The sequence below is a fragment of the Erythrolamprus reginae genome, chromosome 1 (assembly GCF_031021105.1).
Source record: "Erythrolamprus reginae isolate rEryReg1 chromosome 1, rEryReg1.hap1, whole genome shotgun sequence".
NCBI classification, from domain to species: Eukaryota; Metazoa; Chordata; class Lepidosauria; order Squamata; family Dipsadidae; genus Erythrolamprus; species Erythrolamprus reginae.
In genome coordinates, this window is record NC_091950.1 from 392232191 (window position 1) to 392255078 (window position 22888).

Below are 22888 nucleotides of genomic sequence, written 5' to 3' on the forward strand. Positions count from 1 at the left end.
AAGCAAGCTGTAGAATTTCTTAAGAATGGGAAGTAGAGATAGGGTGTTTAACTCCTCATTGAAAAGCAATAAGGAATTAAACACCCTATTTAGTCCTATCCCCTTATCATTCATATATTGCACTCTGTTAACATTGTTTACCTACAGCCAAATCAGCTGCATGGCTTTAAAATAATTTGTTCACACTTATTAACCCTGTTTTATTAATGTATTCCTTTAAAATGATGGTAAATATTACATTATCAAATGCAATACGTTCTTCAAGAGATGGCTTTTCCTCCCTAAAAACAGTTGATAAAATAAGCTTCTTAAAGGGGAATGTTGTAAAGCTAAAGAAAATTCTAACCGTTGTGTAGACATGAGAGGAATTTATGAAATAACTCTGAAACTCTTTTTTTAAGAAGAAACTCCTCCAATTCTTAGCAGTCAGAAGATCTATATCGACAATTCCATCTGTCCGTCCATAACCCTGGGGGGGGGGAATTATTGACCCCCTCAGAGAGGGTCTGCAACTTGGGTGTCCTCCTCGATCCACAGCTCACATTAGAGAAACATCTTTCAGTTGTGGCGAGGGGGCGTTTGCCCAGGTTCGCCTGATGCAACAGTTGCGGCCCTATCTGGACCGGGACTCACTGCTCACAGTCACTCATGCCCTCATCACCTCAAGGCTCGACTACTGCAACGCTCTCTACATGGGGCTACCTTTGAAAAGTGTTCGAAAACTTCAGATTGTGCAGAATGCAGCTGCGAGAGCTATCATGGGCTTTTCTAAACATGTCCATGTTACTCCAACACTCCGCAGTCTGCATTGGTTGCCGATCGGTTTCCGATCACAATTCAAAGTGTTGGTTATGACCTATAAAGCCCTTCATGGCATTGGACCAGAATATCTCTGGGACCGCTTTCTGCCGCACGAATCCCAGAGACCAGTTAGGTCCCACAGAGTTGGCCTTCTCCGGGTCCCGTCGACTAAACAATGTCATCTGGCAGGACCCAGGGGAAGATCCTTCTCTGTGGTGGCCCCGACTCTCTGGAACCAACTCCCCCCAGATATCAGAGTTGCCCCCAACCTCCTTGCCTTTTGCAAGCTCCTTAAAACCCACCTCTGTCGTCAGGCATGGGGGAATTTAAATTTTCCCTTCCCCCTAGGCTTATAGAATTTATACATGGTATGCTTGTATGTATGATTGGTTTTTTAGATTGGGGTTTTTTAGATTGTTTTTAATATTAGATTTGTTTACATTGTCTTTTTTGTTGTGGTTAGCAGCCCCGAGTCTTCGGAGAGGGGCGGCATACAAATAAGTAAGTAAGTAAGTAAGTAAGTAAGTAAGTAAGTAAGTAAGTAAGTAAGTAAGTAAGTAAGTAAATAAATACTGAAGTCAGGTGTGTGTGTGTGTGTGTTTAAATCATGCTTCTGCTTGTTTTACTGCATAGTTTCGTAGCTTCTACTTGAGAAGGTATCCATATGAACACTCTTTTTGTTTCAATGTTTCAATTGTCCTAAATTCATTATCCTTCAAAGAACCTGGTTCTCCACTACAGGTCTAAATGGAAAAGCAGGTGAAATTATATCCATAGCTGACCATGAGGAATCTCTGGCAAAAGGCATTTATTGTTACAATTATTTTTTAAAACAGAGGCCTGTGGGGTCAAAATCAGCACCCCGGCCACTTTTAGTTAAGCAATACCAGGCCTTGGAGTTAAGAGACACGATGGAAAGTTACAAAGAAACACAGAAATGAGGACCGTTTTTATCACACAGGGGACTAACAATGGCAAAACACACAAGACAATACTCCCCCCCAGAGGTGATTTTACTTCCTCTGTTTGTTCTGGGCTCATCGCCAAATTAGATTACTTTCCTTTGCCCACCCCAACCACCCACCCCACCCATTCTTGGATACTTTCCTCCAAAACTGGTATTCTTACCACCCCTCCAGTATCTTCCAAAGGACCCATGTGGGAAAAATCTTATTGTTTTGGGGGGGGTCTTCTCCTCCATGCCCACCCTCTTCCCTCCCCAGATACACACATTTCTTGTTCACAACTTCCTTTTCCCCTTATGTCCCCCTCCCTCCCTGAAACACACGAGATGGCTTCTCCCATCGATTCTTTACATTCACAAACAACGAAAGCAGAGGACAATCCCAGTTCCTCAGTCTACACTTTGCATCAAGGCAGCCTCCACCACGTACTGCCGCCTGCCGCCATCTTTCCTTGGAGCTGTCAGTCCAAATTGTTATCTGCCTGGGGGCCTCTTTACCTGGAGGCCTCTTCCTTTAATTCCTTGTTCTTCCGGACTTCCTCAGCATGCTTATCCTAAAAAATTAAAAAATTAAGAGTCACTAGAGTCATCAATTTAGTGGGATAGGGCAAATTCATGCATAGGGCTCCTATTTTTTCCTTCCACTGCCCTGTAATCCCTTGTATTGGGGTGGAGTCGGAGTGATTGAAAGGAGCTGAGTATTTACTAGCTGGATGCCCTTCCTGACACCTATGCAGAGTTCACAGCAGATATTTTCTCCGTGATTTCATCTATTGCTAGGATCAAACTCACAGCCTTCTGATTGTGAGAGCATAAGAACATAAGGAGAGCCATGCTGAATCAGGCCAAAGCCCATCGAGGCCAGCATTCTGTGTCCCACAGTGGCCCACCAATTGTACATGGGGATCTTGAGCAGAAAGAGAAGGCAAGACCCTCCCTTTCCCTTGATCCCCAACAAGTGGTACTCAAGGGAATCCTGCCAGCCTCAACCAACATAGAGGCGGCACATAGACATAGAAACATAGGAGTCTGATGGCAGAAAAAGGCCTCATGGTCCATCTAGTCTGCCCTTATACTATTTTCTGTATTTTATCTTAGGATGGATATATGTTTATTCCAGGCATGTTTAAATTCAGTTACTGTGGATTTATCTACCACGTCTGCTGGAAGTTTGTTCCAAGGATCTACTACTCTTTCAGTAAAATAATATTTTCTCATGTTGCTTTTGATCTTTCCCCCAACTAACTTCAGATTGTGTCCCCTTGTTCTTGTGTTCACTTTCCTATTAAAAACACTTCCCTCCTGGACCTTATTTAACCCTTTAACATATTTAAATGTTTCGATCATGTCCCCCCTTTTCCTTCTGTCCTCCAGACTATACAGATTGAGTTCATGAAGTCTTTCCTGATACGTTTTATGCTTAAGACCTTCCACCATTCTTGTAGCCCATTTAAATAACCACCGATGCACTTGGTGAGAGCTCCATCTCTAGGCCACCATACTGCTCATGGATAAGGACTCACATAGCTTCCATTAATCTTCTTGAAAAGCTGCATATCAATAACCATGAAAGAAAAATAGGGCCATAACTATCATGTCCCTAGAGACATCTAGTTGGCTACCATCGAAACACAATTACTGGATTCACACAAGATACATCTGATGCAGATGTGGGTTTCAGCAGGTTCTGACCAATTCTGGAGAACTGGTAGCAGAAATCTTGAGTAGTTCAGAGAACCTGTAAATACTACCTATGACTGGCCCCATCTATTCTCTGCCTCCCGAGTCCCAGCTGATTGGGGGGACATGGGGATTTTGCAGTAACCTTCCCCTGGAGTGGGGTGGGAATGGAGATTTTACACTAACCTTCCCCTGCTACACCCACCAAGCCATGCCCACCAAACCTCACCCACCAAACCATTGAAAAAAAATTGAATCCCACCACTGATCTGATGGGCCCTCAGCAGCTACTAACTCTTTGAATTGAAGATTTAAAAATCCTGAAAAAAGGAGTGATCCTGTTTTCCTTCACACCCGTTATAGTTTAGCACACATGTCTTGATCCAGCGCAATCCACAACTTCTATCTCCATCCTTACTAGAGTTGACCCCTCACCTTCTCCTGAAGACGTTCCAACATAGCAGCTAAATGCGCCTCTCGGTTCTCCTTGTTGGACTCCATTCTCTGTATCAGCCTCTCCTTGGCAGTTTTGATGAAATTGTTGTTCTCCTCAATAGCTTTCTGGATGACCTCCCGTTCGTGTTCCCGTTTTCCTGCCAAATGCTTCAGGAGTTCTGCTTCCTGGTACTGTACCCATAGAATAATACGAGAATGATGTACATACATAGGGTGCATTGACTGAAGGACAATGCAGCAGATCCTAGGTTAGAGACAGTAGGCTCCAAATAAATTTCAGCTAATAAAATCTATGCTTTACCAGGCTGTTTTGCATTGATGACAAGATTGGATCTGATGACTTGATAAAGAAAGAAATTCCAACCCCTAAATGATACAACGTGTAAAAAGTCAAAAATCAGTATTGGGTTTCAGTAGTCTGTTTGCTGGGTGTGTGAGAGTTGGCTAAATTCTGCACTTTTGTCGCTTGCCCTTGCCCAAAAACAAAATTGGGGATAATAATTAATAATAATAATAATTTATTAGATTTGTATGCCGCCCCTCTCTGAAGACTCAGGGATGTTTATTGGTAAGAGCTTTGCAACAATAGATGAACACAAATATCAATATTTACCAAATTTTTTGGAGTATAACACACACCTTTTTCCTCCCTACAAGAGGTTGAAATTTGGGTGCGTCTTATACTCTGAGTGTAGCTTTTTTGAAGCTATATTTTTCAGCCCTAACTAGGTGCTAACGATGTTCCCAGCTCTTACCTTGCAGGTTCTTTCATTGTTACTCTCTGCAAATAATGTTTTCCAAGCCCTAAGTCTTTGCAGGTTTTTTTTTTCATTGCTCTACTTGCTCTGAATGTTTCCTTTCAGCCTTAACCAGGTGAATGATGTTCCCAGCTCTTACTGGCTTGCAAGCTCTTTCATTGTTACTCTCTCTGAATAAGGTTTTTTTTAAGCCCTAATGTTCTGAAGCTGACCAGACTAAGGATGCTAGCCAGATGAATATCTAGTAAGCAGATTCTTTTCCTTATTTTCCTCCCCAAAAACTAAGGTGTGTCTTATACTCCGGTGCGTCTTATACTCTGAAAAATACGGTATGTGTGAAGTATGCTTTATTCCTTGTATAAGAAACTTTATATTTTATCTGGTTTAAAATTGGGAATGGATGGCATTATTCCCAAATGTTATGTTATTTCCTTCTTTTCCTTTTCTAGAATCTTTTGTCCAACCTGACTATGGTAGTTTAGGATTATGCGAACTATAGTGCAACAGTACATCGCTAAATTGATGAATGGCTAAGGAGACGGATTTCCAATACAGGGATTTGTTGTCAGCACAGGGACTTGTTGTCAGCACATTCAACTTTGTACAGAACAAAGTATCCAGTGAGAATATTTCGTTCATTCAGATCTAGGATGTGTTATTTGAGTGTTCCCTTTATTATTATTTTTTTGAACAGTATATTTCCTGAAGTACCTCATGATACGAACCCCTTGTCTTACGAACAACCCGGGATACGAACCTGGGGTTCAGAAAATTTTTGCCCCCCGGCTGTTTTAAAAGGTGACAGCCAGGTGGCGGGGCTTCCCAGCGGCCTCCAGAACGCCGAACCCAGAAGTTTGGCAAAAGTTCGGGTTCGGGAGGCCGCCGGGAAGCCCCGCCGCCTGGCTGACACCTTTTAAAACAGCCGGGGGGCTTCTCGGCGGCCTCCCGAACGCCGAACCCGGAAGTTCAGGTTTGGCGTTCGGGTTCAGGAGGATGCTGGGAAGCACCCCCGGTTGTTTCAAAAGGTGACAACTGGGCAGCGGCGGTTTTTTGCTTTTTTTGTTGTTGTTGTTGCACGGATTAATAGATTTTACATTGTTTCCTATGGGAAACAATGTTTCGTCTTACGAACTTTTCGTCTTACGAACCTCCCCCTGGAACCAATTAGGTTCGTAAGACGAGGTATTACTGTATTTCCAAAAGGAAAGAAGTGGATGAGATCACTTCTTAAGATCAAGGAGATGGAAAAGATTTAACTGAGGATCTAAGAGAAAAGCTGAGCCAAGAAAAAGAATTCATTCATTTATTTTCCCTACAGTTGCCGTCCGGAAGCTATTTGTGACTAGTATCAAGGTCAGGCAGGAACAAGGATGAATGAATGATGCCTCCTAATGGGTTATCAATAATTTGTAAGCAGGAAAGTGCTGCCAATTTCCTTCTTCCTGAGATCAGCCTATTTGCTAGAACTGCTTTATAAGCAGGTGAACAGCTAGCTAACATTTTGCTTGAATTCCTTTCCTCCTCGCTGTTCACAGAACAAGGGGGAAATGGCTCCCTTCTATACATTTATGTTAAGCACATGCCTAAGACTTCAATATTATGCTTATTTACAAGACTGTATTTTATTGTATGTTATGAAGAAATAGAATTATTTCTTTTACACTTCACCCACAAATGACATTCCTTTGAATTAGACATGATTTTCTTCTATTGTTTTATTATTTTAATGAATATTGAAATAATAAAACAAGGCAAGTGTCATTTAATATTTCCCAACTCAATGGGGATATTTAGCCAAATGGGACTATAGGAGAACTAATGTGCTGTAAGTGCTGAGCTGGAGAGCTCAAGGTGCTGAACTAGGAGCAAGGAAATCTAGAGTCAAGGCCATAAGTCAAGTCCATAAAGAGCCAGGGTAGTGCAATGGTTAGAGTGCAGCACTACAGGCTACTTCAACTAACTGCTAGCTGTAGTTCAGCAGTTCAAATCTCACCAATGGCTCCAGGTCTTGTTTTCATTCCTGCTCCCTCTGAAATTATGAATTTAGTGGTCCCTAAAGTACAAAACGTGTACTAAATGATTCTGGGCAGTTTGCAATAAAACAGGCTTCTGTTGACATTTCCCAGCACCTGGGAACAAACTGGCTCAGTTCACATATTGGCCTATAAAGTATATAAAGAGTAGAGAGCTGGGGTGGCACAGTGGTTAGAGGGCAGCACTGCAGGCTACTTCAGTTCAAAACTCACCACCAGCTCAAGGTTGACTCAGCCTTCCATCCTTCCAAAGTGGGTAAAATGAGGACCCAGATTGTTGGGGGCAATAGGCTGATTCTTTAAACCACTTAGAGAGGGCTGTAAAAGCACTATGAAGCGGTATATAAGTCTAAATATTATTGCAACAATCAACCCCAGTAAAATAATATAGATTTAGTAAAGTTTTATCGCCTTTGTTATTAAAGTTTTAGTTTTAATTATTCATTTTATTTATTCATGATGGCATAAATGTTTCATTTATTTACGTTATACTTTTTTCTTAACTTTTTTCATCTTCCTTTTCATTGTAAAAACATTGGTCACCTTATATACAGGTACAAACTATTTCTCACCTTACGCCGTTCCTCGGCAGCTTCTAGCTTCTTCTGGATCTCCTCCAATGAGGGGTCCCGCCGTCGGGGCAGGGAGGCGTTGAATTCAGGGATTCCATCGAAGGATGGTGGCTTGAGGATGACCTCGAAGGACTGTCCTGAGGTGCGCTTGTTGAGTTCAATGACCTCCATGTCAGATATGACACACCAGGTCAGGTCTACAGTATCTACTAAACAAAAGGGGGAGAAAAGCTGAAGAATAAGGATGCCAAGAAGCAGTTTAAACTAACAATGTGCAGAATTACTCTAGGCACAGGGAAAACCACTGGAAATCTCTATCTCGCAGGCAGTGAAATGTTCCCATTTGCCGGTGGTCCCGGTGTGCTCCCAGTGACCGGCATGGGTGTCCAGCATGTGTGTATATGCCGGCATGAGATTCAGCTTCTGCACACGCACAGGAAGTGAAATCTTGCACGAGGATGCTCACATGTGCGAGATTTCACCGATTTTCAGCTATTTCTTTACTTCCGCGCATGAGCAGGAGCAAAAAAATTCTGAAAATCGGCAAAATCTCACACTCGCGAGCGTGCTCATGCAAGATTTCACTTCCTGTGCATGTGCAGAAGCTGAATCTCACGCTGGCACATACACACATGCTGGACACCCATGCCGGTCACTGGGAGCACACCGAATATCATGCGTGCACATGTCAGGACTGTGGAGATGCAATGGCATCTCCATTTTTCCTACCAGGGTGGCATATCGGACCGTCCATGCAGCAGCCCACTACTGCTCTCAGGGGATATGAAGTTTCCCCTGCAACATTGATTCCACAGGGCCGGGGCCACCACAAAGAAGGCTCTTCCCCTGGGTCCCATCAAACATTGTTTTGTCGAGGGGACCCGGAGAAGGCCAACTCTGTGGGACCTAATTGGTTTCTGGGATGCCCCGCTGGCATGCGCATAGGTGATTTTTTTGCAAGCTGCGGCGACCGGAGGACCAGTTCTAGAGCATGGACCTCTGGCTATCGTTGCCAGTTTAGTGAGCAGCAACAAATTTGCACAACTGATTCTAAAGAATTGGTCCGAAATGGCCACAACCCACCACTGGTGCAGACATGATGGGATTCACCAGGAAAGAAGTGGGCATGAAAGGCAAAGATTTCCACGTTTGGAAATCAGTGTGTGGACAATCCCTTCTTTGCCTATTCTTCCAGCAAATGACACTGAGCCAGAGATAGAAATGAAGCAGTAACTTTTTTCTTCTTAAAGGCTAAATTCACACAGCTCCAGCAATGGGCAGCCACTAACCTTGCTACCCGGACGGTCCTCAGTTATCGGCACAGACATACACGTTCCTGACACATGCGCACATATGCCCCACATGAGATTTGGCTTCTGTGCATGTGCAGCAAGCCAAATCTTGTGAGATTTCAAATATTTTCAGTGATATTTTTGCTTCCGCGCATTCGTAGAAGCAAAAACCGGTGAAAATCGACAAAATCTCGTGAGCGCAAGTGAGATTTCGACAATTTTCGTGGGTAGTTTTGATATTTTCTCCGCGCATGTAGAGAAGCAAAACACTGGCGATTTTTGCCGGAAATCTGTCAGTCGTGCCGTTCCCGGGCCATTTCCGCTACTCGGACGGTGTCCCCCCACATGTGGGGAGGAGCCCAAGACTGCACAGCTCACTTTATTGGCTCAGCTAGAAATCTAGCAGCTGCACTAGAGCAACATGAAAGTCAGTTAGTTTGTTTACCTGTTTTTGCACAACCCCCCACCCCAAAGTAATAACAGTAGCTTTCTTAGCAAGAATATTAGTTTCCACTGACCTTCGTATTTATACGACGGTTTATTTAAAGGATCTGAGAGAAAGCAGGAACAGAAGAGGGACACCAGGGGGAGCTCTTTCATTTTTTCTTTGTAGGCTGTGTGAAACAAGAATATTAAAACACAAATTACAAAAAAGGAGGTTTATTAGCAATTTCCCTGGCATTTGTTCCTGGCCTGGGGGTTTGCTCATCTCATGGCAGATATGGAAAAGAATGAAGGAGGGAGGGAAGAGGAAGAGGTGTTATCGACTTCGTTTTCAGATGCTGAGTTCTGCTAATGCTTTTATACAAATTCATAATACAGTTGCATTTGAAATGCTGTGTGTTCACATCTGGTGATTGCATCTCAAAAGGAAGTTCTGGGGGAAAGACAGGAAGCAGGCACCATATACACAGCAGACAAATCAATGGTTAGTTAATTTGGTGCCCTATGATCCTCAGAGGTTTTCAAGCAAGTTTGCAAGGAGAAAAATTAAATTCCTCTGAATTCCTCTGGACATGGAAGGAGAAAATAAAATCACTCAATCCTTTCTCCATTTCTGGCATCGGGCCAGAATATCTCCGAGACCGCCTTCTGCTGCACAAATCCCATCGACCAGTTAGTTTAGTTTAGTTTAGTTTAGTTTATTTAGATTTCTATGCCGCTCCTCTCCGAAGACTCGGTGCGGCTAACAACAATAAAAAACAATGTAACAAATCTAATATTAAAAAGTAATCTAAAAAACCCCAATTTAAGGGACCAATCATACCAACAAACATACCATGTATAAATTCTATAAGCCTAGGGGGAAGGGAGAAAAAAAAATTTCAATTCCCCCATGCCTGACAACACAGGTGGGTTTTAAGGAGCTTGCGAAAGGCAAGGAGGGTGGGGGCAACTCTGATATCTGGGGGGAGCTGGTTCCAGAGGGTCGGGGCCGCCACAGAGAAGGCTCTTCTCCTGGGTCCCGCCAAATGACATTGTTTCGTCGACGGGACCAGGAGAAGGCCAACTCTGTGGGACCTAACGGGTCGCTGGGATTCGTGCAGCAGGAGGCGGTCCCGGAGATATTCTGGTCCGATGCCATGAAGGTCCCACAGAGTTGGCCTTCTCCAGGTCCCGTCTGGCGGGACCCAGGGGCAGAGCCTTCTCTGTGGCGGCCCCGACCTCTGGAACCAGCTCCCCCTGGAGATTAGAACTGCCCCCACCCTCCTTGTCTTTCGTAAACTTCTTAAAACCCACCTCTGCCACTAGGCATGGGGGAACTGAGACATCTCCTCCGGGCCTGTACAGTTTATGCATGGTATGCTTGTGTGTATGTTTTCCTTTTAATAAGGGGTTTTTAATGACTTTTAATTATTAGATTTGTTATATATTGTGTTATTATTGTTGTGAGCCGCCCCGAGTCTACGGAGAGGGGCGGAATACAAATCAAATAAATTGAATTGAATGGAATTGAATTTCCCCTTAGCTATGCAAATTTCATTACTGCTAAAACATCCCATGGGAAAATTTTACTCTTGATATCTTCCTTGGGGATTTAACTAAAGCATGGGAAGCCAGAGAGACAGCAGATCTCTGATGCGAGTAGGGAAGAGTGAAAGACAAGACACTCGCACATGGAGTGTTTCAGATGGAACTGAAACATGGCAAAGTCTGGCCTGCCATCCGATATGTCTCCATGTACAATCCCATCTGTCCGTCCATTGCCCTGGGGGGAGAATCATTGACCCCCTCAGAGAGGGTCTGCAACTTGGGCGTCCTCCTCGATCCACAGCTCACATTAGAGAAACACCTTTCAGCTGTGGCGAGGGGGGCGTTCGCCCAGGTTCGCCTGGTGCACCAGTTGCGGCCCTATCTGCATCGGGAGTCACTGCTCACAGTCACTCATGCCCTCATCAACTCGAGGCTCGACTACTGTAACGCTCTCTACATGGAGCTACCTTTGAAAAGTGTTCAGAAACTTCAGATCGTGCAGAATGCAGCTGCGAGAGCAATCATGGGCTTTCCCAAATATGCCCATGTTACACCAACACTCCGCAGTCTGCATCAGTTTCCGGTCGCAATTCAAAGTGTTGGTTATAACCTATAAAGCCCTTCATGGCACCGGACCACATTATCTCAGGGACCGCCTTCTGCTGCACGAATCCCAGCAACCAGTTAGGTCCCACAGAGTGGGTCTTCTCCGGGTCCCGTCAACTAAACAATGTCGCTTGGCGGGACCCAGGGGAAGAGCCTTCTCTGTGGCGGCCCTGGCCCTCTGGAACCAACTCCCCCCAGAGATTAGAATTGCCCCCACCCTCCTTGCCTTTTGTAAGCTGCTTAAAACCCACCTCTGCCGACAGGCATGGGGGAATTGAGATACCCTTTCCCCCTAGGCCTTTACAATTTTATGCATGGTATGTCTGTATGTATGTTTGGTTTCTATAATAATGGGTTTTTAACTGTTTTTAGTACTGGATTACTATTATATACTGTTTTATTATTGTTGTTAGCCGCCCCGAGTCTGTGGAGAGGGGCGGCATACAAATGCAATAAATAGATAGATAGATAGATAGATAGATAGATAGATAGATAGATAGATAGATAGATAGATAGACAGACAGACAGACAGACAGACAGACAGACAGACAGACAATAAATAAATAAATAAACAAACAAACAAACAAACAAATAAAATGTACCACCTGTGGCACACATGCCATAGGTTCACCATTACAGGTTTATACTATGTTCAAAGGCCAATGGAGGAAAACCCTGAAAGGGGAACATTCCCCTACCTGCCAGTGTCATGGTTGCTGCTGTTCTTAGTATCCTTTTGCTTTTGGTGGCTGTCAAGGGGAAGATCACAACTGTTGGAGAAGAGCCTGCCAGCAACCTGAGGAGACAAGCAAAAGATAAAGCAACAATTGAGTGAATTTCAATGTGAATTTCAACGAAGAGAGATTGCGGGAACTGGGCATGGGTATCCTAGAGAAAAGGAGGGCCAGAGGGGACATGATAGCTGTATACAGGTATATGAGGGGTTGCCACAGAGAGGAGGGGGCCACTCTATTCTCCAGAGCACCAGAGGGCCGGACAAGGAACAACGGCTGGAAGCTGACCAAGGAGAGATTCAACCTAGAAGTAAGGAAGTACTTCCTGACGGTCAGAGCGATCAACCAGTGGAACAAACTGCCTGCGGAGGTTGTGAACTCCCCAACTCTGGACACTTTCAAGAGGAGATTGGACTGCCATTTGGCTGGGGTGCTTTAGGATTCCTGCTCAGGAAGGGGGTTGGACTTGATGACCTGCATGGTCCCTTTCAACTCTAACAATAAATGAATGAATGAATGAATGAATGAATGAATGAATGAATGAATGAATGAATGTGCTTCTGTCCTTTTAAGAAAACAAGGGGTGAGATTTGCAAGGGGATGCAATATGCAAGATGCTACAGGTCATGTGCTCAAAAGTGAATTTCCCACAAGGATCTCAAGACGTTCACTCCAGCATCTTCACAATCCTTCCAGCAGGCATTAGATTAAGTCCAGCTCTATATTATCTTCCCAATTTTCCTAGATTCCATTAAAGGATAGATTCCTTATTTTAACTCAGAATAAAAAAGGAACCAATCCTATTTTAGTCTAGGATAATATGTTGTGAAATGGCCCAATATTGCTCTGCAGTGGAACTGTTCTGGATACACCAAGGTTCTCTTATGCTACACCACTATTGTGCCAGCTGAAACGGCTCTTTCAGTGTTTCTGGGTGCAACCCAGGGTTCTAATTACCACCTTTCAAGCCCTATGTCAGTAATCCTTAATCTGCAGTCCATGGACACCTGGGGGGCATAAGATCATCATAGGGGATCCACAAAGGCTTGAAGAAACATAGAAACATAGAAGATTAACGGCAGAAAATACTTTAATATTGTTTCCATTTTGTGATTAGAGGCTTCATAATATGCTTTTCTGGATTTTTGTTAGCCAGCCATGGCTGTGTTCAATAGGCAGCCATATAAATTCTGCAAATCCTTTGAAAAGTGTTTGGAAACTCCAGATCGTGCAGAATGCAGCTGCAAGAGCAGTCATGGGCTTACCTAGGTATGCCCATTTTTCACCAACACTCCGCAGTCTGCATTGGTTGCCGATCAATTTCCGGTCACAATTCAAAGTGTTGGTTATGACCTTTAAAGCCCTTCATGGCACTGGACCAGAATATCTCCGAGACCGTCTGCTGCCACACGAATCCCAGCGACCGATTAGGTCCCACAGAGTGGGCCTTCTCCGGGTCCCGTCAACTAAACAATGTCAGTTGGCGGGCCCCAGGGGAAGAGCCTTCTCTGTGGAGGCCCCGACCCTCTGGAACCAACTCCCCCCGGAGATTAGAACTGCCCCTACTCTCCTTGCCTTTCGTAAGCTCCTTAAGACCCACCTTTGTCGTCAGGCATGGGGGAACTGAGACATCTCCCCCGGGCATATACAATTTATGAATGGTATGTCTGTTTGTTTAGAAAATGGGGTTTTTAAAATATTTTTAAACTGTTATTTAGATTTGTTGTAAATTGTTTCACTTTGTTGTGAGCCGCCCCGAGTCTGCGGAGAGGGGCGGCATACAAATCTAATAAATAAATAAATAAATAAATAAATAAATAAATAAATAAATAAATAAATAAATAAATAAATAAATAAATAAATAAATAAATAAATAAATAAATAAATAAATAAATAAATAAATAAATAAATAAATAAATAAATAAATAAATAAATAAATAAATAAATAAATAAATAAATAAATAAATAAATAAATAAATAAATAAATAAATAAATAAATAAATAAAACTCATGAGAACTATCAAGATTAGTTATCTGGATTTCACTCCATCGCAGAGATCATTTCAAAGAGGTAGAAACAGCACACTAAGCAATGCTTACTAGGGTCCATCTGAGGGTTTGAATCAGTCTTGGAACACATTGGCACCATGTCAGGGGTGACTCCATGCGTGAACACAGCTCTCACAGCCAGGGAGGGAGAATGCTGCTCAAACAAAAGGACTTTTTCAATATAAGAAACGGCAGATGGAACTGCTCCACCCAGAAGCAATTAAGGTGGCTGCCTTTTGAGAAATCTGTAGATATCTTGAAAAGGGGCTGGCAAACTAAGCACACTGATGTGCAGGTAGGGTGCTGAGCCATAAAGTGGCCTAGCTTATGTGCAAATTCAGATGACTATTTTACTGAAAGAGTAGTAGATCCTTGGAACAAACTTCCAGCAGACGTGGTTGGTAAATCCACAGTAACTGAATTGAAACATGCCTGGGATAAACATATATCCATCCTAAGATAAAATACAGGAAATAGTATAAGGGCAGATTAGATGGACCATGAGGTCTTTTTCTGCCGTCAATCTTCTATGTTTCTATGACTGTAATTTATTCATCAACTCCTGGTTACATGGATCAGATCATAATGTGATGGCGAAGCTCACGTTCGCAGGGAACCTGTTGCTAAATCATTCGTAGACACCTTGATATTGGGTCAGGGTCTCGTGCGTAGCAGGGCAGCTCCCTCGCTGCAATCTATTGAAAGTATGGAGTGTAGGATGGCCACATGTGGAGAAACCCCACCAGCTCCATTTTTGCTGGAAGAGGCACTGCGGACTGGTCCTTTGCAAACCGCAAAGGACCAGTCCGCAGTGCCTCTGCCAGCAAAAATGGGTGGCCCCGCGGCCAGATTGAAGTACCCCATGGGCCGGATCTGTCCCCCAGGCCTTGAATTTGACATCCCTGATGTAGACCAGTGATGGTGAACCTTTTTTTCCTCGGGTGCTGAAAGAGTGTGCATGCACGCTATCGAGCGTGCATGAGTGCCCACACCCATAATTCAATGCCCGGGGAGGGCGAAAACAGCTTCCCCCACCCCCTGGAGGCCCTCTGAAGGCCTGAAATGTCTTGTTTCCCAACTTCTGATGGGCCCAGTAGACTTGTGTTTTGCCCTCCCCAGATTCCAAAGGCTTCCCTGGAGCCAGGGGAGGGTAAAAACACCCTCCCCTATCCCCCTGGAGACTCTCCGGAAGCCAAAAACACCCTCCCAGAGCCTCTGTGCGAGCCAAAAATCAGCTGGTCAGCACACATGCACGTTGGAGCTGAGCTAGGGCAATGGCTTGCATGCCAGCAGGTATGGCTCTGTATGCCACCTGTGGCACCTGTGCCATAGGTTTGCCATCACTGATGTAGACTAATGATGTAGACTAATGCCTAATGAGTTTGATCATATATGTATGAATACTTCCAGATGTTGTTGCAAGAAACTCGGGGAGGGCGGGGGGAAGATCAGTGTTTCATACATTCATTTTTTGTTCATTTGATTTGACCCAGCTTTTGTGAAACCATAAGGATTATTCCACTCACTAATTACGAGACCCAATAGGCTGCATCAGGGAAGAAGCAGCTTTCCCGTTTACACTGAGTGTAGATTGTAAAATGAATTCTTAATCCATTTCTATAAGTGACACATAAATTGGACTTTGAACTAACAAGGGCTTTGAACTACAAGGCTACAATAAAACTGCAATAAAACAAGAACTAAAACAAAACCTTACCATATTTTTCAGAGTATAAGACGCACCTTAGTTTGTGGGGAGGAAAATAGGCAGGGGGGGGGATCTACCTACCAGGTATTCATCTGACTAGCGTCTTTACCATGGTCAGCTTCAGCACATTATTATTATTATTATTATTATTATTATTATTATTATTATTATTATTATTTATTGTATTTGTATGCCGCCCCTCTCCGCAAACTAGGGGCGGCTAACAACAGTGGTAAAACAACATGAACAATCCAATTAATAAAAACAACTAAAAAAACCTTATTAAAAAAAAAAAACCAAACATACACACAAACATACCATGCATAACTTGTAGTAGCCTAGGGGGAAAGGATAACTTAACTCCCCCATGCCTGGCGACAAAGGTGGGTCTTAAGTAATTTGCGAAAGACAAGGAGGGTGGGGGCCGTTCTAATCTCTGGGGGGAGTTGGTTCCAGAGGGCCAGGGCCCTGGTTAGGGCTAAAAAAAACATTATTTGGAGCAAGTAGCAATGAAAAAATGATTGCAAAAATCTCAGGGCTGGAAAAAAACTTTGGAGAAAGATGCAATGAAAACTTCTGCAAGCCAGGAAGAGCTGGGAAGATTGTTAGCATCTTGTTAGAGCTGGAAAGAAAAGCTTCGAAAAAGCTAAATTAAGATATAAGACGTACCCAAAATTTCAGCCTCTTTTCTAGGGGGAGGGGGGAGTTGTGCCTTATACTCTGAAGAATATGGTACCATTAGTTAATATTAAATGGTTTTTTCTAACCATCAGGAGATATATAATTCTCAGTGTTTTAAAAAAAATTATGTATTAATCCTGTTTATGAAAGAATTCTCAGCCAAGTCTGAATCCCCAACTCCCAGTCTGTGCTATGCCAGAAACAGAGCCACCCAAAATCCATGGGATGCAGGCAGCATGGAAAAACCACACCCCCTCTGGTCCACAAGGAAAAACCTCTCTCCTTGGAAACGGTTCCTGGTGCCCAAAAGAACCGTTTGGGGGGGGGGGCTACTGTCATTGAGTACAGAATATTTGCAGTACAAAAGAGTGATGGAGTAGAGAAGTAGAGATCCCAAAAGGTGGTTGGATTTTAGCTCATCCATTCAGAAAGTAAAATTTGCTAAACAGGAATCGGGGGGAGGTGTATTTCCAGGACTGTTTCGTTGCTTGCTGCCTCCAATGTGTAAGTCCATTTTAAACCTGAATATAGGAACGATGCTATATTTATTTCCCAAAACCAGTGAGGATTGTTCTTGCAAAGAGGAAGCATGTGTTCAGAATCACAACCTGCTCTCCCTATAACAACTTCCCAAGAGTGGGCCATGACACTAAGGAAAAACAAGGATTGATATTGTCAATTGCCTTTAGGATTGATATTCATTTAAAATTGATTTTTTATTTTTTATTTTCATTACGTGCTTGAATTACAACAGCTAACAAATACAACACCCCAAAGTCATCTTGGACTGGGGAATTCCTCCTGGTGGGGAAAAAAATGGAGTTTGCACACAATCTCAGGGGAAAAAATTCCTGCTGCTTTGCTTGGAAGACACGTTCTTCATATAAAAACTTCATTCCTCTGACTGCCTCAAAAATCTCTTCTTCCTTCATGTAAAGGAAATCCCTGTTTCTACAAATGAGGTCGTCACAGCATCCCCCTTCCTTTTCATCCAAGACCTATTAGCGGATCCGTTATTCACTCCCCAAGATCCACGGCTCTTTTCTCCTTTGTTAGGAGATCATGCGCTCAGCGCTCTCACCGCTTTCACCGGCAGCTCTGGAACTAGCTGTAATCTCTCTCCATCAATATCCCTTTATTGCTAAGAGGTCAATGCTTCCTGGGAAAGCCCTCGGATCAGCTTGGGAGGTTGTGGGGCTGGCTGGGAGGCAAACCCACAGACCGAGCTCTAGGCTTTCGAAACGCTGCTGTCTTTCCAATGGCTCCACCAGGGATGCTGTGGCACTTGGTCGATAAGGCAGGGAAAGAGGGAGGGAGGCGGAAGCCACAGCCCTGTACTGTATAACGTGGGATGAGCTCACAGCAGCTGAAAGGAGGCAGGGAGGAGGAGAAAGAAGAGGGCATGATAAGGACCTGACACTGCAGCCTTGTCCGAAAAGGACAATCTGGAGAACTTACAGGCGTTTTTCACCTGTACTAAATGGGCTTATTTCATTAACTATCCGACACGTTTCACTCTCCTGAAACTAAGCACTCATATAATTCCAAACACAGAGAGGTAACCCAGAAAGAACCCTATTATCTCTCTTGTGCCATTTTTAGTGTTGAGTGAAATCCTACATATTTCTTCCCTTTCCTGATTTTTTCAATTTCTTTCTCTTTTTTATTTTTAGTCCAACAACCTGCATTGGCACTTTTTGGATCTTTACGCTGCTATTCCCTTCTCTTAAATATTTCCCTTTATTTTGTCTTTATTTTGCTCTGTGCCTTTTTCTCTTTGACTTTGTTCTTTCATTTGGTGGGTGGTACAAACCTATTCAAGAGCTGGACGGCAGGGTTAGGTAATAAAGAAGTAAATCGATTTACACACACACAATTGTTCTTTTAATTGAAGAGAAAACAGCTGTTGCTTCCCCTTCAGTAACTATTCCATCCCACAGCCATTTGAGATAAATGCCATGGAGGTGGGAGAGGTTTCTCAGCCTTCACCTCCAGATGTGGGAGGCAAAGAGAGAGAGAGAAGAAAGCTTGCACGCCAGATTCCCATTTTTCTAAAAATATAAAATAAAGCCCACCAGGCTCATCACACGAGTATGAATATCTGCTTTCTCTCCTTTAAGTATTTCCATTTCTATTTTTAACCAATAACTTGGCACCTCTCCCTTTTCCAGGCAACCCTGCCCACCCCTGACAAATAATTGCAGTTTTTGTTCGGAATTTGAAGAACTGACTGGGGGGGGGAGGTGGAGGGTTGGTCTTTCTTCGGACACCACCAATGAAATCCAAAGGAAGGAAGCAGGGAGAGAAAGAAGATGGCTCTGCTTCCATGAGGTTACCTGTAGCAAAGGTAGCATATGTTTGCAGATAACATACATTTGCAGAAAATTTGCAGAAATTATCTGTAAATATAAAGGAAAGGAGAAAAGAGCAAAGGTTTTGGTGCCGTTCAACACACTGTGCTTGCTTACATATTTCATGACACAGAAATCTGATTGTATTGCTTTTACCTACATGGGAGAAATTTCAATGCAGATTACATTTTCTTTTTTGGGGAGGGGTATAAAATTTTCTTTATTTTTTCTCCAACATACAGTAAAAACAACATGAGCAGTAAATAAAACACAGAATCAGTGCTTAAAAAAATAATAAATGATATTTCTTTGATACATTAGACATTCAGAGAGAAAAAATTGCTAATAATGCTTTTAATATATACTTTTTATCCTCTTCTTTGCTAAATTAATGGAAATTAACTACACATAAGACATATTTCATCTACAGAGAGCAATATTATAAAATCTAATGCCTTATATTCCCCTTTTCTATCTATAATAAAACCAAAACATCTTAACTCAATATCTAATTTAATCCTTTCTTTTTCTGACCACCTGCATTTGATAACATGTGACTTGTTGGGAAACCTATAGCCAATCAAAGCATCCCAGGTGTGCACTTGTCATTTCCAATCATTCTTGACTGCCCTGGAGCTATTTGGAAAGCACTCTGCACATGATCCCAGGGTTTCTCGCTGTAAATGCTTCACATTCGCCAAGGTTGTCTGGTGATTATTAAAACAGAGTCCTCGGGAAGAAAACCCCTCTGACAGTTGACTGATATTAAGCTCAGATGCTCCCCCATCTTTTATCCTAAATCACAGCACCGTCAAAATATCAAAAGCATAAAGTAGAGGCAGGCTGATCGGCATCAGCAAAATCTGGAGTGAAAAGGAGATCACCCCAAATTTTGAGGATGATCAGAGAGGGGCGACACGTAAATCTAATAAATAATAATATCATGAATTGGGAAAGTTCCAGCCAGAAATGGAATCAAATGGCTACGGAATAGCCTGTCGATATCCATAGGCAGTCAGAGGTACTTTTGGGATTGAGGGCAGCAGGCAGAGAAGAAAAAAAAACTAAAACAATTGCTGTAGAAAGATTCAACCAATGAATATTAACATTTAGTCTAAGGAAGCCAGAGATGGTGCTTTGTATCAGCAGTGGGTTGCTCCCGGTTCGGGCCAGTTCTTAGAACTGGTAGCGCCGGCGGTAAGAGGCTCCTCCCACCTGCCTGGGATTCTTCTGCACATGCGCGGAAATGTTGCACGTGTAAACCGGTAGCAAAATCATTTACAACCCACCACGGCTATGTATGAATGTAATCATTTCACAAGTCACGGAAAGAGCATTTACAAATTAACAGAGCTAACTTTGTACTGATATTAGAAGACTATGAAAACTCCACAATTCTCTCTTTGGTGGTGTGGGGGGGGGGAGTTCTGCTAGCTTGTCTACTAACAAAACCAAATTTGACCACTCCTATTTTTAAAATCTATTTCTTTTTCCAGACACAAAGAAGTCCAAATGCTTGTCTCTTTCTGGGTGGGCGGGGTAAGACTTAATCTTGGGTAATCTGCTAGAACTAGCTCAGAGAACTACTAAAGCAATTCTCCCCTTGACCACAGGAAATTTACGCAGCCATTCCTCGGGTTTCTGAGGTTTTCAGCAATGATGTTTCAGCCCAGGTTGAAGAAAAGAAACTTTCTATCAACAAAGAAATAATTATTTATTAATAGGATTTGTATACCACCCCTCTCTGATGACTCGGGATGGCTCACAACATACCTTTCTTCTATTCCTATATCTCTTCTTCTATTCTTTCATTGATATGTTCTATTACTATACCTTCTTTTCTATTCTTTCTTAGATATATTTTACTATGAGTATCTCCTCTATAACCTTCATCATGTATTTTACTATGTGTATTTAGATATATACCCACTAAAACCCTGATTGTGTATTGGACAAAATAAATAATAAATAAATAAACAAATAAATAAATAAAATAAAAACATGTCAAAAACAATAATAAAGAGAGAAAGCCAGGATGTTTCAGAACCACTTCCAATTAACTTGACTATTCTTTCCTGCCCTCTAAAAGCATTGTGCCCTAAAAGCAGTCATGCAAATTGTTAGTTTGTCTGGATCATGGTGGGTTCGTTGCACATTTGCAAGCGAAGAAACAGATGTGAAGAGGAAGAAATAAACGTTCAACAACTCCCCCTTACACACACACACACAAAAGTGCCTCCATCCAGAGAAAAAATGGCTAGATGTAACATTTCTCCAAAGCAACCTCATTTGTTCCTGTGGTAATACCCATATTTTTCTTTTTGAGGAAAACTTGTGGCACTTAAGATTAAAATATAAACTCACAGAATATGGGGAAAGGATGCATTGTCTTTAAATAAATTCTATTTCATGAAAGCTCCTGTCATATAGATGTTTGTCTTTAAGATGCCACCAGACTTTATTTGTTATGGTCTGGAATGTTGTTACCCACAATGTTACTGATCTAAAATTACTGATCTCTCTCAGCCCAACATCCCAAAGGCTTCAGATTTTATATTGCATCGCAGGACACTAAGCAGGTTATGTGAAGTGTATTGCACATATTACAACAACAGTAATTGGGAAGCAGTTATTTCTTGGTATGGGGATTGTTAGAAACACAGTGATGTAAAACAAGAAAGTATTGAGAAAGAAGAAGAGAAAGAAGAAAATAAATCTTGTTTTGATGACATATTCCGTTGTCGGCACAGAAAGAAAAAGAAAAAAAGTACTAAATATTCAGAGCTGGAAGAATGAGGTCACCGATAGAAAGAAAGCAAGACCAAGAGACAGAACTGTGTTTATGAAAGTACTAAAACAAACATTAATATGTAGATATGCAAAATGGCAACTGAACATCTGAATGGGATAGAAAGACCAGAAGAAACCAGAGTTTTAAGTGCTGGTGTCCAAAAGCCGAGAGTAATATTCATGGATCCTACCTTGTCTGTACCTAGCTCTCTATTGGCATTCCTCATTTTGAAAATCCAGCATTTCAATACTTGGTAAAACATTTATTCTCTCTTCCATCTGCCCAGCCCCAGTTCCTGATGGGACTTTTTCTTAATCCTGGTGCACTTACCTCTTTCTAAGTCCAATGCTTGGTTCAGCCGCTCCCAGCTTCTCGCTTGCTTCAGTTCAGGGAGTGATGCTAAAAGATCCACTTAGCATCCACCCGGCTGCCAAGTTCACACCATGACATCATCTCTGAGCCATCCGATTGGCTAAGTTAAATGAGGCAGCTGATTGGGCAGCCTCTTCTTGGGAAGAAGGAATTGCCTGAGTAATCTCTTGATGAGCCAGGTGGATTGAGGATGATGTCACACAAAAGATGTGCTTTTCTTGAGATGAAGAAGGCAACGCAGTCGCCCTGCTTCAAAAGGATGCATCATAGGAAATCTAAGCTACCCACACCGCAGCTGTCAAGACAAGCTTCCATCCTCTATGGCAACCCAGCTATTGTTATCCATGCTAATTGCACGGGAGGGGGAGTGAAGCTTGGACCAAAAATTTGCATTTCTACATCTTTATCCAGGATGAATCTCTACAAAATCAAGACCAAGGATGGTTTTTTTTTTGGGGGGGGGGGGTGAATTTTATTTTACAATTTAGGGGAAAGTTGGCTAAAGTGGGAGTGCAGATTTTTAAAAAAATGTATTTAATGACTGTGTTCACCCCACTTGCTATATTAAGCTAAAGTATAAATTGCTAAATTAAATTAAAATATAGGCTTGGAGAGTTAATTATTCAACATCCTTTGTCTTAGCAAGCTGCTCTGAGTCCTCAGAGAGGGGCAGCATACAAATCTAATAAATTATTATTATTATTATTATTATTATTATTATTATTATTATTATTAAGTCATATGAGCCAAATCAAATCAGCCATAATAAATAAACCTAAGTTTGGCTTTTAATTTTTTTGTGTCATTCCATTCATCCCTAGTATGTAACATTATTTGGACAGGGAGGCCCTGCTCACAGTCACTCACGCCCTCATCACCTCGAGGTTCGACTACTACAACACTCTCTACATAGGGCTACCTCTGAAGAGTGTTCAAAAACTTCAGATCCTGCAGAATGAGGCCGTGCGAGCTGTCATGGGTTGTCCCAGATACGCCCATGTTTCATCAACACTCTGTGGCCTGCACTGGTTGCCGATTAATTTCTGGACACAATTCAAAGTGTTGG

At 42.5% G+C, this 22888-nt stretch overlaps 1 protein-coding gene across 2 annotated transcripts; it reads right to left on the reverse strand.

The window, feature by feature from the left end:
• Window positions 1-1596: 1596 nt before the first annotated feature.
• On the reverse strand, window positions 1597-21868 carry STMN4 (stathmin 4). Of its 2 annotated transcripts, XM_070741973.1 has the most exons (6): window positions 21781-21868; window positions 11835-11932; window positions 9075-9170; window positions 7265-7470; window positions 3881-4072; window positions 1597-2319 (listed from the first exon to the last, which is right to left on the reverse strand). In XM_070741973.1, the coding sequence occupies exons 2-6, from the start codon at window positions 11845-11847 to the stop codon at window positions 2260-2262; spliced, it is 567 nt and encodes a 188-aa protein (XP_070598074.1). In that variant the 5' UTR covers window positions 11848-11932; window positions 21781-21868; the 3' UTR covers window positions 1597-2259. The 2 variants fall into 2 exon arrangements, with proteins under 2 accessions (XP_070598074.1, XP_070598067.1); XM_070741966.1 differs by lacking the exon at window positions 21781-21868 and having other exon boundaries at window positions 2165-2319; window positions 7265-7473; window positions 11835-11926.
• Window positions 21869-22888: the final 1020 nt, after the last annotated feature.

Bases quoted from the DNA above. Each gene is read 5' to 3' on its own strand.
- STMN4 (XM_070741966.1), bottom strand. The intron at 7,474-9,074 runs GTCAGTGGAAAC...CCTTTTGTTTAG, and splicing joins ACCGTCGTATAAATACGAAG to TAGATACTGTAGACCTGACC. The intron at 2,320-3,880 runs GTGAGGGGTCAA...TTAATTTTTTAG, and splicing joins TGGAACGTCTTCAGGAGAAG to GATAAGCATGCTGAGGAAGT.